Consider the following 13,408-nt stretch of genomic DNA (forward strand, 5'->3'; position numbering starts at 1 on the left):
TAATATAGAAGAAAATTTTTTCATTTGCCTTCTCCTTTCCGAGAAATTGAGAATTCGGCGAACACGCGTGCTATCGAATAGGAATTGTCTGACGCGTCTGTTCATGACCGACTCACTCTACTTCTTAAGAACGCTAGGCACGCGAACTTGACGGATTGTTAGTGAATTTTCTCAAAAACGACGCGTCAAATGAAAAAATTTATTGTATATTTTCTACTTATTTTCCAGAATAAACCCAGAACCTATCGCGCTGTCACTATTGCGCGATTTACATACATTAATATTATTAATTAGTTATCACTAACTAATCAAAAAGTTTTGACTAATGACTATTTTACTATGACTAACATTCAAGAAGACTATTAGTCATTTTTAAATATTAGTTGATTATTGCCCTACTCTGTCCTTTAGATGCAATAGACAGAAATTTTGACGTAAGAATTCAACGTTAAGACCAATTTTGCGGTTCATTTTTGTAACAAATCTCCACCTGTCTAGAAGTGCAGAATCACGCTATAGTGGTCGCGACATATAACTTTGAAACACGCTATATAAAATGAAAAACTTTATTTTCGAAGGGTCGACTTGAAGCAAAGCGAACTGCTCCATGGTATAGCGTTTGAATTAGTATTTTATCGAGCACGGTTCCCCTCCGTCTGTTTCTTGAACGTATTTCCGGTCAACGTCCTCGACATAGGCAACGCGTGGCTTTATTCAGTCGATTCACAAAGACAAGTCGAAGGGGAATTTTCTGCATGTCGTCCGCCTTGCCTGTACGCTCTAGCTACTTTATAATTGATCGAGCAATTGCTATACCTTCCCCATTTTGTTTCCAGGACTCGACGCTGAGTTGTACTACGTGCAAGAGGGGGTGGTGAATACATACGCGATGAACTTCGTCGTGCCGGTGCACGCGAACATCGCGGACCTCGAGTTCTCCTGGCAGAGTCTGGTCGGACATCCGGTGAGTACAAACCTCTGAAAGGTCACGTTGAGCAAAGGAAACGTCATCCTGGCGCTTCTTGTTGCGATGTGAAACGCAAATTCGTGAGTTGGTTCCTGGACAACTACGGATTCTTGTAAACTGTTGGATCGAGTTGCCGACAAGTTTTAGTAATAATAATAGTAGGTTCTGTTCGGTTTCAATAATATTGTAGATCAAGGACTTGTGAAGGTCAACTTCGACTTTTTAAATTAATATTTAACGTGACGAATGTAAAACGATGTGCTTATTTATGGAAAAGCAGGAATAATATAAAAATTGATTTCATCCCTTAAGGACTTTGTTACATGAAAAACAGCATTACAGCATTCTTGAATTTTTTAAATCTTTTCCCGTTTCACATTTCACCGATCCAATTTCTCCATAAATGCATAAAGACCTGCAGTCTAATAATAATAATAGTAGGTTCTGTTCGGTTTCAATAATACTGTAAGTGAAGGACTTGTAAAGGTCAACTTCGACTTTTTAAATTAATATTTAACGTAACGAATGTAAAACGATGTGCTTATTTATGGAAAAGCAGGAATAATATAAAAATTGATTTCATCCCTTAAGGACTTTGTTACATGAAAAACAGCATTACAGCATTCTTGAATTTTTAAAATTTTTTCCCATTTTACATTTCACCGAATCAATTTCTTCATAAATGCATAAAGACCTGCAGTCTAATAATAATAATAGTAGGTTCTGTTCGGTTTCAATAATACTGTAAGTGAAGGACTTGTGAAGGTCAACTTCGACCTTCTAAATTAATATTTAACATAACGAATGTAGAACAATGTGCTTATTTTTGGGAGTCTTAATGAATACACCAGTATATGTACCAAGAGGGTCGAAGGGGTTGAAATCGCCGCACCGACACCATAAATTGCGAAGCTCCGTGTAAAAAGAGAACAACACAAAAAAGTTCTATCTCAGGTGTAATATGCGCCCTCGCTCGCTCACCACTCCATTACACCGTTCCCTTCAAGGTTGTTCCTCGTCGAGCAGGTCGCCGATGTTCGCGCTCGCTCCCCGAAAGAGATCCCGTCCATTTCGCAGCTTCTAACGACCTTTCAGAGTGCGATACACCGACGCATAACCATACAGGGTGTCCGGGGAAAATGCTTGCACCGGCCATTAGCGAGGTGCAACAATGCGGAACAAAGTAAACACGTGACTCGGCCGAAATGGTAACTCGTAGCACGGCCGTGCACCCGAGACCCGTCACGGTGGTTCTCGCGAACGGCGAACACGGGGGAGTAAAGGGTGAAAAAGGGGTGCGGAGGATGCGGAACGGGTGTAAAGGGAGTGCAGAGGGCGGAGGCTTGTCGAACAAAGGGGTTACAGGAGGGCTGTATCAATACTCTATCAATATCAAATACAAACAGCCAGTATTCGAAAGGGAGAAGGAGGAAAGGGTGGCTGATATAAACCGTGTGCGGTTCGGCGTCGCGTTCCCTTCGGTCACCAAGGAAACCGAGTGCTCCCATCGGGAACCTACGGAACGATCACCGGCGAGAGGGAAAACGCGGAAAGTCGTGTTTTCCCTGATCCCTCGTCTCCGCTCTCGGCCAGCAACGAATTCAATGAGCTGCGAAGACAACCGAACAAATTTCGAAATTCCTTCGCTCGCGACACCCACCGACACCTTCGATATTCTCCAGCGACCGAACAAGTTGTACCCTTTTACGATAGGTTTTGTTCAACCCTCATCCGTCTCCCTCGTGTCAATTTCTCATATTTTTCGTGCGAGGGATGATCTTATTCTGCCATTCGTATTAGGTCGTTCGGAAAGTCATTTCGTTCTCTCGAGGGAAAATGAAAGCCAATTCTTTACCATTTAGAATAAGTTTTGTGACAGTTCCTTTTATGATCTCTTGAATTTTTGTTCTTTGTTAGCAAAAAATTGTGTTGTGACTTTTCATGACTTAAAATAGTGATCGGATGGTATACTCTTTCCATAACACGTTCCGTGCCGAGCTGTTTTTGCTCGATAATTAAACAAACTTATGTGCTTTGTTCTATACTGTCTAGTAATGACTAGAGTGCGGATATCTTTATGCAAAATAAAAAACGTTTGCATTGATTGCAAGACACAGGAATCAAATAAAAATTTCATTCTTCTTTTGATTATCTTGTTAAAGTGAAACTAACACACTGATGGCCTTATAAATCTGTTTAATATCTTCGCTGCTTTAAATTGTACGTATGTACCCATTTTTGTCATAAATGCATAAAATCCGCAGTCTAGTAATAACAAATGGAAGCAATGCCATCTCTACACGAGAAACGAAATTATTTCCCAAAAGGTCTAATAGCATAATTGATCTGAATTAGACTAGAATGAGTTTTACTATTTGTTTTGGCGAAGTTATCGCAATTTGAATATCGACAATTCTTCGAGAACGAGAAATGCAGTGTTTTCATAAAAATTGATGATGGTGCGTATGTTCCGTTGGAAAGACAGTTTTGTGCGTAGGAAAACTGAAAGTTTCGAGTTCGAGGAGCACGCACCCCAGCGAACAGAGAAATGTTAAGGAAATCAGGGCTACGTGGTTGTCGTTACGCGCTTCAGTTACCACGAATTCCGTATTAATTTCTGACGAGGGGCCGACCTCGACTTTATTGCCGGGTTGAGTAATTGTCGGCTGAGTGTCTTGAGCGACGTGGCAGGGGTGCCGGTGCTTATTAGCGGTAATTGAATACGATGTTCTTTAACCGTACGGAGTTGCGTGAAGGAAACCATTATGCACGCGATAAGCGCCGTGTTATTTGTTGGACAGGCGAATCCGAAGGGGTGTCGATTAATTTGTAATTTGATTAGGCGAGCCGCGCCGAGGGTAAGGTGAGAAGCATATACATATAGTAGGATGTCATGCGGTTTGAGAAATTCATTAAGCTCCGCGGCTTAAGAAAACTTCGATGCACAGCTTAACCTGTATACCAATTTCCACGATGTTCAATAATGTTGTAGTTTCAATACTTGTCGATGCCATAAATTGTTTGGTAAAGATTGTTGGTTTTAATTAGAATGTTCTGCAAGTTGTTTAGATTATCATAGTGTCGCGAAATTTTGATGTATCCTGCTAAGAAAGTTCTTCCTGACATCCATTAAATATTCTTTGATCAGCTTAATCAAATACTTTTCTTTGTAGCTGCTCTTCAGTGGACTTAATTGCACTGAAAATAGAGATCTCTATGCTTGCTTTAAAAGCCTCTCACGGAAAATGAGTTTTCAGTGATAATATTACTCTTCCGCTGGTAAGGATATAAGGGTGCTCGTATTTTAAAACGCTTTAAAATTAATAAGTCGGTATCATATGCTCGAGTATCGACGTTAATGTAAAAAAGATTATATTGATTATATTGAAAAGAATTATATTGATTAAACAGAAAGAGAATTTTTTTAGATAGAATTTTGTCGTTTTTCCATATTTCATTAAATCAAACGGGGAAATTAGTCGCGGTCGAAATTTTTTTAAAAATACTGATGAAAGTTTTTTTTTTAGAAAAAACGCTATTTTGAAATTATACACATTGTGAAACTAGGATATGTCGACAAAATTATCAGACGTTTAAAACGTTATTCTAGCAGTGTAAAATGTATAGTATCCCGATTAAATATTTTCAAATTTGATAATTTTGAAACACTAATTATTTGAAATTGTCAATATTCTCAGTTGCTAATTTTGAAATTTTTAATATTTTTCTATTTTAAATATTTTCAAATTTGCTAATTTTGAAACACTAATTATTTGAAATTGTCAATATTCTCAGTTGCTAATTTTGAAATTTTTAATATTTTCAAATTTGCTAATTCTGAAACACTAATTATTTCAAATTGTCAATATTCTCAAATTTGTTAATTTTGAAATGTTTAATATTTTCCTATTTTAAATATTTTCAAACTTGTTAATTCTTACATATCACATACGTGAAATTTTCCCCGATACAACGTCGAACTAAACAGAATCAAACCGGTAAATTAATGGCTGCGGCAATTTCCTCGGGAACAAGTTTTCAAACAAGGGTTCATCCATTACGGAAATTGGTTCATAACGCTAATTCCTGTTTTACTTTATCTAGGTCCGTGATATGGTAGCCATGGGGCGCACGGACTGTCTTCGAGTAAAGAAGATAAGGCGGAACAGGGTTTTCGTGACCGCGAGAATGGAGAGATTTCGCGGTTAACGAACCTACGGTGAAATCCAAGAGATAACGAGACAGCGTGGATGGGGAATGTTCCCGCGGGATAAGGTGGCTCGTTGTCCCGGCACCCGCAACAATAAACCGTTACCGAAACGGTGTTCCGCGTATCTGCAACTACCCCTTTCGACGGGGATGTCACGCAGCCCCGCCATTTTACTGGAGAACGACAGGTAACGGAGGAGAGCCATCGACAACCGACGTACCTCTGCACGTCGAGATTCGAGAATTCGACAAATTTCCCGGTCGCATTCCATAGTAACATTGTTGCCATTCGGATAGGATGTCGTTACGCCCAAGGACTACTTAAACTTTCTCGTTCTGTACGCATACATTATTATTAAATTGCGGATCATTCTGCAAAATTTCCTTGCAGCCAACAAATGGGCTGTTTATTTTGAAAGTGGCCTATATATAAGACCATTTAAGTTTAAATTGAGATATTTAAGAGTTTGCGCGCGTATCAATGAAATTAAAAATATACGTGCAGGCATACCAATGTATCACACTCCTTAAGTGTATCTAAAAGAGTTAAATTTACAATTCCTGTTAAAATAACCGCAATTATTAAGTGAATAATATGTGTCTTCTTACCAAAAATTTGAAACAGCTCAAGCCCATTCGATATAATTTAAAATGCTTCAAATTGAAAAAAACAATATTCAATCTATTTTATATTTCATTACAAAACTTGAAAAACACCATTCATGCAATTCAGGAAATCTTCTAACTATGTAAATTCCATAACAATTTACAGTTTATGTATGCGGCAGAGATTTGAAGAAGTCATGGTGCTCCGGTGGTATATGTATATCGTAGTAAATCCATCATATCCTTGTATTTCGCTGTTGTAATTTGTCTTATATTTTTATAAAGTGGTGACAATACAATATTTTCGAATTTTCTTGGTCTACCCCGACGTAGTAATAAATTCAGTATTTTAAACTCTGCATTCTCATCCATTGATGTCTTATAGAAAATTTTATATGGTTCATTTCTCAAAAAACGCATCCAGCATATTTTTAATAAAATTGTTTCTCCGTTAGAATTCTTTACCCTTTCGAAAATTGCATCCTCCAAAAATCTTAACATCAAACAACTGCCTAATTTCCTTTTTACAAAATCTTCGTGATTTTAAATATATTAGTTACAATTTGCTTCAGAATGAAAAGATAACGTAGAAATGTAAATATTAAAATTGCTAGCTTGATTTTTCTCGAAAATGGACTTAGGCCACTTTCAAAATAAACTTACAATGAAAATATTAATAATTTCATTCGCTGTTTTATTTTACATAAATTCGTAATTCTGCAGCTTAACGTCAAGTTGGAAAAAGTTAAATCAATTATAGAATCGTTCTACTAAAGATTTAATAGAAACAAGATAACGAAACAGGTCGTAATGCCGTTCGTAAAATTTGCAAAATCATTTATTGCTATTATCACTCTCATCGACGCTTTCAATAAAAGTTCCGTATCCGTCGATATCGTAATTCTCGTGCAACCCTGGAAAAGGTGAAACTGTCTCGTCGCAAAAATGTAACTGAAATAAGAACCGGGAAAAAGGGGATCCGAGAGAAAATCACGGACGATAATTTACATCCGAATCGTTCGACACGATGGGACGGAAAATGCGATAGAATTCAAAACGCGATCGCGGAAAATTCTCCGCTCGATCGGTCGAGGTCTCATCCAATCAATGCGGGGGAAACGTAACATTTGAGTCCAGATTTTCCGCGGCAATCGGAGCTTATCCGTATTCCTGGAAAATTGACCGATCTCAATTACACTTACCCTCCCCCGGAGGGTAACGTTTATGGCAGAACGTGGAAAACTTTTTCATCCGATACGAGGGCTCGGTCAAACATTAACCAGACCTTCTACTGTACTGAATTCTTAAACTCGATTTTCTAGAAAACGAAAACTGTATTTGTACTTCTATTATAATGTTAACCGTGTACCGTGTAACAAAATGACAGAAGGAAAGTAATTTTGTTCTTAGTGTAGAGATGGCCTTGCTTGCATTTATTATTAGTAGACAGCGGATCTTCATGCAAAATACAAATTTCCCAGCTGAATTATAACAGACCGGAGTGACATAGAAATTCATTGTTTCTCTCAATATGTTCAACAGGTTGAAAATTATATTAGTATTTTTAAATTCGTCTAATGTTTGGAATGTTTTAAATTACACCTACTCATTTTTTTCATAAATACATCAAATCCGCTGTCTAGTATTTTCGACATTTAGGTCGTCATTTCCTTCCTTGTCGGACTTTCTAACCATTCGAGTACTTTTTTTGTCATCACCTTTAGCTTTTTTATTACCGCAAGGGTACAAATGCCGTCCACGAAAGAAAAAATTGTGTGATGTTTAAGGAGAGGATGTGCCATCGGATTTTATTTTTATATTAACATCATCGCATAACGTCATCGCGTTCAGCGATCCCTACTCCGTGCGCCAGCGCTCCCTACTCCACTACGTGTTCTCACTCCGACTCATCCCCACTCCACTGATCCACTTCGCACCGAAGAAACTCAGTCAGTGTGGTGTTCCGTTCATTCAGTTCCATTTCGGACAATTTCGGACCCCATCAAGAGACGTCGTCTCTCGGAGTCATCCTCTCATTCTATCTCGCGTATTTCCATATCTTGCGTTTCTATATCTTACTATTTCATTTATTCAAAAAAGACTAAAAAGTAGAAAATAAAAAATATATAAAAAATTTTTTTTTAAACCACACTTTTATATTAAAATGCACTAAAAAGGAGAAAATAATTTTTTTAGGCATTGGTGACTATAAATAGAAGCGTGAGCACCCATGAAGATTACGTCAATACAGTTTAGCGCTCCACGCTTTTATTTATAGTCACTAATGTCTAAAAAAATTATTGTCTCCTTTTTAGTGCATTTTAATATAAGCGTGGTTTCTAAAAAGCTTTTTTTATATATTTGTTTATTATATAATTGAATTCGTTGCTGATAAAAAATAGAAATTCAACGAGCACGTGATCTTTAAGTTGCCTGAAAAATCGAAAAGTTTAAATCGTATCGTCCAATATTTAAAAAGTTATCGTCTTTGTAAGAGCGTCCAAACAAAGAGATCGATTGAATAATTCCTCACGAATGTGCACTAACCTCAGATTGATAAATCGGATAGTCTTGTAGTTGTACTGTTAATAAAAAAAAAGGAAAAAATACTGCCTTCGCGAGCACCCGGTATAAACATTCCAGAATGCTGTCTGGACAGTTTTAAGAGGCAAGTACGTCGCGAGTGGACGATCTTCAGGTTGACTTGCTTGAATGAAAACCGTTTTATTTGCGAAATAAAGCGACTAACGTTTCCCTGCGAAGGTTCGCTTGATTTTCAATCGGTATCGCGACGGTAATGAGCCTGGCCGAAGAGTTTTCTCGTCTTTGTTCTAGAAACCCACCCTCGTGTCCCCTCGACGTTGTCACGCGGCTCAATTACAGGTGGCTCAACTCTCCAGGTGGCGTCTGTGTCCCGCAAGGCTCTTTTCTTTGGCGACGGTTCTTATCCCCATGGGAATTAACGAGCCTCCCGAAGAATCAGCTCCGAATGAAATCGCGGGTATTTCGCGCGTGCGATTCCACGACTTCGGGTTCGTGAATAACGGGCTGAAACGCGGGGGTGGTGTTCAGCTCAGGGGGTGATTCAGCCGACGGGGAAGAAGCCCTGCCAAGGTTCTTTGGAAACGAGACTCTTGACGCGGCCGAATGAAATTATTAAAACGTCAACGTCACGTATCTGACGATGAAGCTATTAGTCACGCGGAAACCGGAAAGAAAGACGCGACTTTAGACTTTAGAAAAAACCTGCTCCCGACTTGTTTCGCTGATGCGGATCAGGATTTCGCTACAAGTGCGCTAAGGATCTTCTGTGTTCAATTATCTGACATAGTGGAAAAAATTCTTTGACGGGTTACATACACGATACGTATTTACTGCACAATTTTATGAGAATTGATCCAGCAGTCTTTCAGATATTTTTTCGTAATTTAATATTTATTTGTTACCACAGTGTAAACAGGAACAACTAACTCTTTCATTAAAAAGCATCGAAGTTAATCTACAGAATACCGACATTGTAAAAATGGCGTTGCATTATGGAAACGTATAATTTAAAGAAGATGACAATACGAATAATTGAAGCACAGGAAAATTCAAGATACAGGAATCGCAAGCGACCGGACCGGAATGAATTCCATTGGTTTTCGAAATCCGGCCAAAATCTATTTTGCGGCGGATAGGATGCGCCGATGCACGTATTCGATAGTAAACTTCAGTTTTTCTATACGCTTCCCCGCAGTGGAAAAAGGTAAACACAGGTGGAGGAGAGGGTAGTTTGTTACTATTGGCGATCGTGCGAGTGGATACAGCTCGGCAGCCGTCGTTTCCCATCTACTTCGCGATCACGAATCGAACTCACGAGGAAGCGGCCGATCGGCCGACTATATTATGCATTCACTATCCCAAGACTGTCTCTCTGCTTACTGTATACTTTAACATAATAAGATTGCATTATGCAGTATATACAAAATTTCAAGTTTAAACGCGGGCCACGTTCGAGCCTTAAGGTCTTGTCGAGCGGGCCGTTTAAGTTTCGAAACTTCGCGGGAGTACACGAAAAGTTAACCGTCGCGAGATATCGTGTGTGATAACGGGACAAAGTTACGCGGGGATACGTTGATAACGCGAAGGGTATGCGCGACCTTGCCGCGATCACACCGCTGCGCCGGTAGCTGGATTTTAAACAGTCCCTCCAAGTGATTCCGAATTCAATTATCATTTCTCCCACAAAGTTGTTTCGGTGCGTCGAGTCACGTGACCGGCCCGAGGGGAAGCGTGGGGGAATATTGTCGTAGGAGGAGAAGGTAGAGTGGGGAGACAAGTCTTAATCTGGCGGCTGTGTCTGTGGTTACATGGAAGAACGCTGTATGTCACATACTCTCACTTTTCGAGATATCGCCATTTAAAGTTTCGATCACTAATTCTTGCATGGCATCGATTAAATTGCAACCAATGACCATAAAAGGTGTCAGGTGGCGGCCAAGTTTGAATAATTTAGCCCTCCATGTGACTCTTTAAAAATTAAATACCGTTCTTTTAAACTAATTTTTACAAACGCTTTTTTCAGTATTGCATGAGGTATTTCTAAGCTAACGAACTTGGCCGTTACTTTTTAAACCAATGACCATAAAAGGTGTTAGGTAGCGGCCAAGTTTGAATAATTTAGCCCTTCATGTAACTCATTAAAACTTAAATAGCGTTCTTTTAAACTAATTTTTACAAACGCTTTTTTCAGTATTGCAAGAGATATTTCTAGACTAACGAACTTGGCCGTATTTTCTTTGATCTCACAACTTTTTACGGCCATAGGAACTTGGCTCCTGTTTACAGGATGTTTTTGTTCGGATTTGTATCTAGAGAATGATGATCGTTGCTTCCATGGAACGCAGACAAAGCAAAACAATAGTTTGAAAGAAGTGCTCTAACAAGGAGGAATAAATCATTGAGAAGTTATGTAGGGGTTGGAGGATCGGCGTGGTTACTCTTGCCAGGCTTAATCAATCAAACTTAATCAACAGTGCAGGATCCCTTCGCTTAATTTGCTCGATCCAGTAACGGGAGAGGACACGGGTATCGGTCCCCGCAATTCTTCAGTGGCTCTACGGAAATTACAACGCGGCTGGACGGTCCGTCGGCGTCGGCGTCGCGTCGTTGCGTCGGACGGTCGGGTTTCGAGCGATTATGTCGTATAATCCGCGGTGGGTGCGTTTGTCACGGACTAGTCGGCGTGTATACCGTTGGTGTCGGGTGTCTCTGTGGGTGATATTCCCTGTTATCCGAAACGCGGGGCTGTTATCCCACAGGACTTACCATACGGATGCGTCGCGTATCGAGAGGAGAGAAGGCCAGCGACGCCCGTTGCGTTGCGTTGCGTTCGGAGGGTGCAGGGCGTCAGGGTGGCAAGAAAGGACGAGGGGTGGTTCGAGGTAAAGGGTGTGGTCGTCGGCCGACAGATTCACACACCGGGGACGGACATTAATCATCTCACGTCACCGGCCTTGATCTCAGTGAATTTGCAATTAATTCGAAATTGCCGTCATCGTTGTGTCTCCAAGACAAGGCTCGTTTACACCAGGCCAGAATCGCACGGATTGCTGGTACACTCTGCCACAATAATACCGCATGCGCCACAGAAATTGTTTTCATTATTTCCGGATACGTTAACACTAAACCAGACTTGTGCAGAATTACAATTGAATTACTCCAGGATTTATAATTACAAAGTAATTGAATTCGCATTTCGCACTGCTTCAACGTTCTGGGCTATAATTTGGAGAGCTGTATTTTAATTGTGTTGTATTTCAATTACACATCTGATTAAAATACTTAGTAATTGAATTAATTGAAATGTTTGAATTATGTAATTCAGTTACGACCTAGTTGAATTACTATATAATTGAAATACAATGTAATTCAATTGTGTAATTGAATTACAATGTAATTGAATTAGCACAAAAAGCCTACCGAGCACTAAAAGCGATTAAAATGCTTTTGCTCACAAAAATGACAAGGTGCTATTTATTTAGATTTTGTGCGATTTTTATCACGATATGTGCTTGGATAAAGAAATGTATAAAATCAATTTTCATGTAGGCAACTTCATTATTTGAATAATTATAAGATGAAAATTATGAAACCGGTCATTTGACCGGTGCGGTAGTGATAGGTTTAGTGTTAAAATTCATTTTCTCATAGGATCTACAATTTTGGGAGACTCCCAATGATGTATCAACATTTTTCAGTCAATACACAGGGTGAGTCACGAAGCGTGATCAGCTAAGATTACTCTGTTGCTAGCAGTTAGATCGGACAATTTTTTTCTGGAAAATAAACAATGGAAAAAAACTTACTTGTCTCCACATTATTAAATAATCATGTTACAAAGTACTATTCTACAGCGACGTTATGGAATAATATTCGTGCACGTTTCCGCTTCCAGAAATTACAGAGCCGAACTACGCGCAGTTTCAATGGAAAGAAATATTCCTGTGACGTAATATTTTCCGTCTCTGCTTGTTTATGAGCCTGGCATTCGCTCAGCAATAAAATATAATAAATTCCGCAAATTTTCACTGTAATTATAGTCACTGCTGCGATACATCTACAAACTGCAGCGTAAAAATGAAAATTTGGTTGCGCACGATGGTTTAATGAAAAGTTACATTTATGGACAACTCTCTTAATGTTTAATTAATTACGGGACCCGGACGTCCTCGTTTGTAGGATGTTTTAAACGCAAGCTCAGAATATCAACGAATTTACGTTGTAATTTATTAATGTCACGAGTAAATATTTCGTGCGATGAAGTAATAATATTCGAGATAATGAACGACAATATTACGAGTTGCTTTAAATACAAGAACACAGCATTGACACGTACACCTTGCAACAATATTACTAATTTGGTTTACAGAAACCCAGGTGCACTAAATTAACGAATCCGCGGCGCGATTCGCTGATATTACAAGTCTATATTTTATTGTGCAAAACACAGCGATGTTTTCTCTAACAACAAATGAGAAACGATCGCAATTGATCTAATTATATTGTGAAACCGATGCGAGCTTAAATTAACCGAAAAATATGATGAACAAGTGTAAATATTATTGCTCAATTTTGCGAAATATTCGTACGCGGGGTGAACAGGGGACGTTCTTGCTAACACGGGGTAATTTGTCGGGAAAACAATAACGCGGTTAGGGTGTAACTTTTGGCTGGCGTTGTATGCGCGTTCGCACATACGGCCACACTCCCGCGAGTGCCTATCGCGTGACGTAATAAATTGTTTGTGGTCTCAATTTAATTAATTAGCGGCTGGTCGCGTAAGCGAGCCGGCTGTGTGCGAGGTAGTGATTAAAATGAAAAATGAACATTAGTCTGATAACGAGGATTCGAGTGGACTTTGTGCGGAGTTTGTTGTAAAGGGATGAGCGGAGGGTAGGAGGGTAGACAAGTGGTAGTTCCGTATAATTTGATACGAAACTGTTATTCACTATTGGGAGGGAGCTAGAGAGAGAGAGAGAGAGACAGAGAGGGAGAGAGAGATTGCGGGGGTAGTTGAAGGGGAGATGAACGGACCGGCCCCGATATGCTTTATGCGATCGGGAATGAACGATGAATTATGGC

At 39.4% G+C, this 13,408-nt stretch overlaps 1 protein-coding gene across 9 annotated transcripts in view; it reads left to right on the top strand.

The window, feature by feature from the left end:
• Window positions 1-13,408, top strand: part of LOC143221777 (tyrosine-protein kinase Dnt) — a 170,858-nt gene that overhangs the window by 47,696 nt on the left and 109,754 nt on the right. For all 9 annotated transcript variants that reach the window (XR_013011851.1, XM_076447279.1, XM_076447281.1 and 6 more), the window contains one exon: window positions 837-964. Coding sequence is in view for 8 of the 9 variants with exons in the window: in XM_076447279.1 (XP_076303394.1) it covers window positions 837-964 (128 nt within the window). In the remaining variant the exon portion in view is untranslated. The remainder of the gene's footprint in view (window positions 1-836; window positions 965-13,408) is intronic.

The sequence above is a fragment of the Lasioglossum baleicum genome, chromosome 3, assembly GCF_051020765.1.
Source record: "Lasioglossum baleicum chromosome 3, iyLasBale1, whole genome shotgun sequence".
In the NCBI taxonomy this organism is placed as follows: Eukaryota; Metazoa; Arthropoda; class Insecta; order Hymenoptera; family Halictidae; genus Lasioglossum; species Lasioglossum baleicum.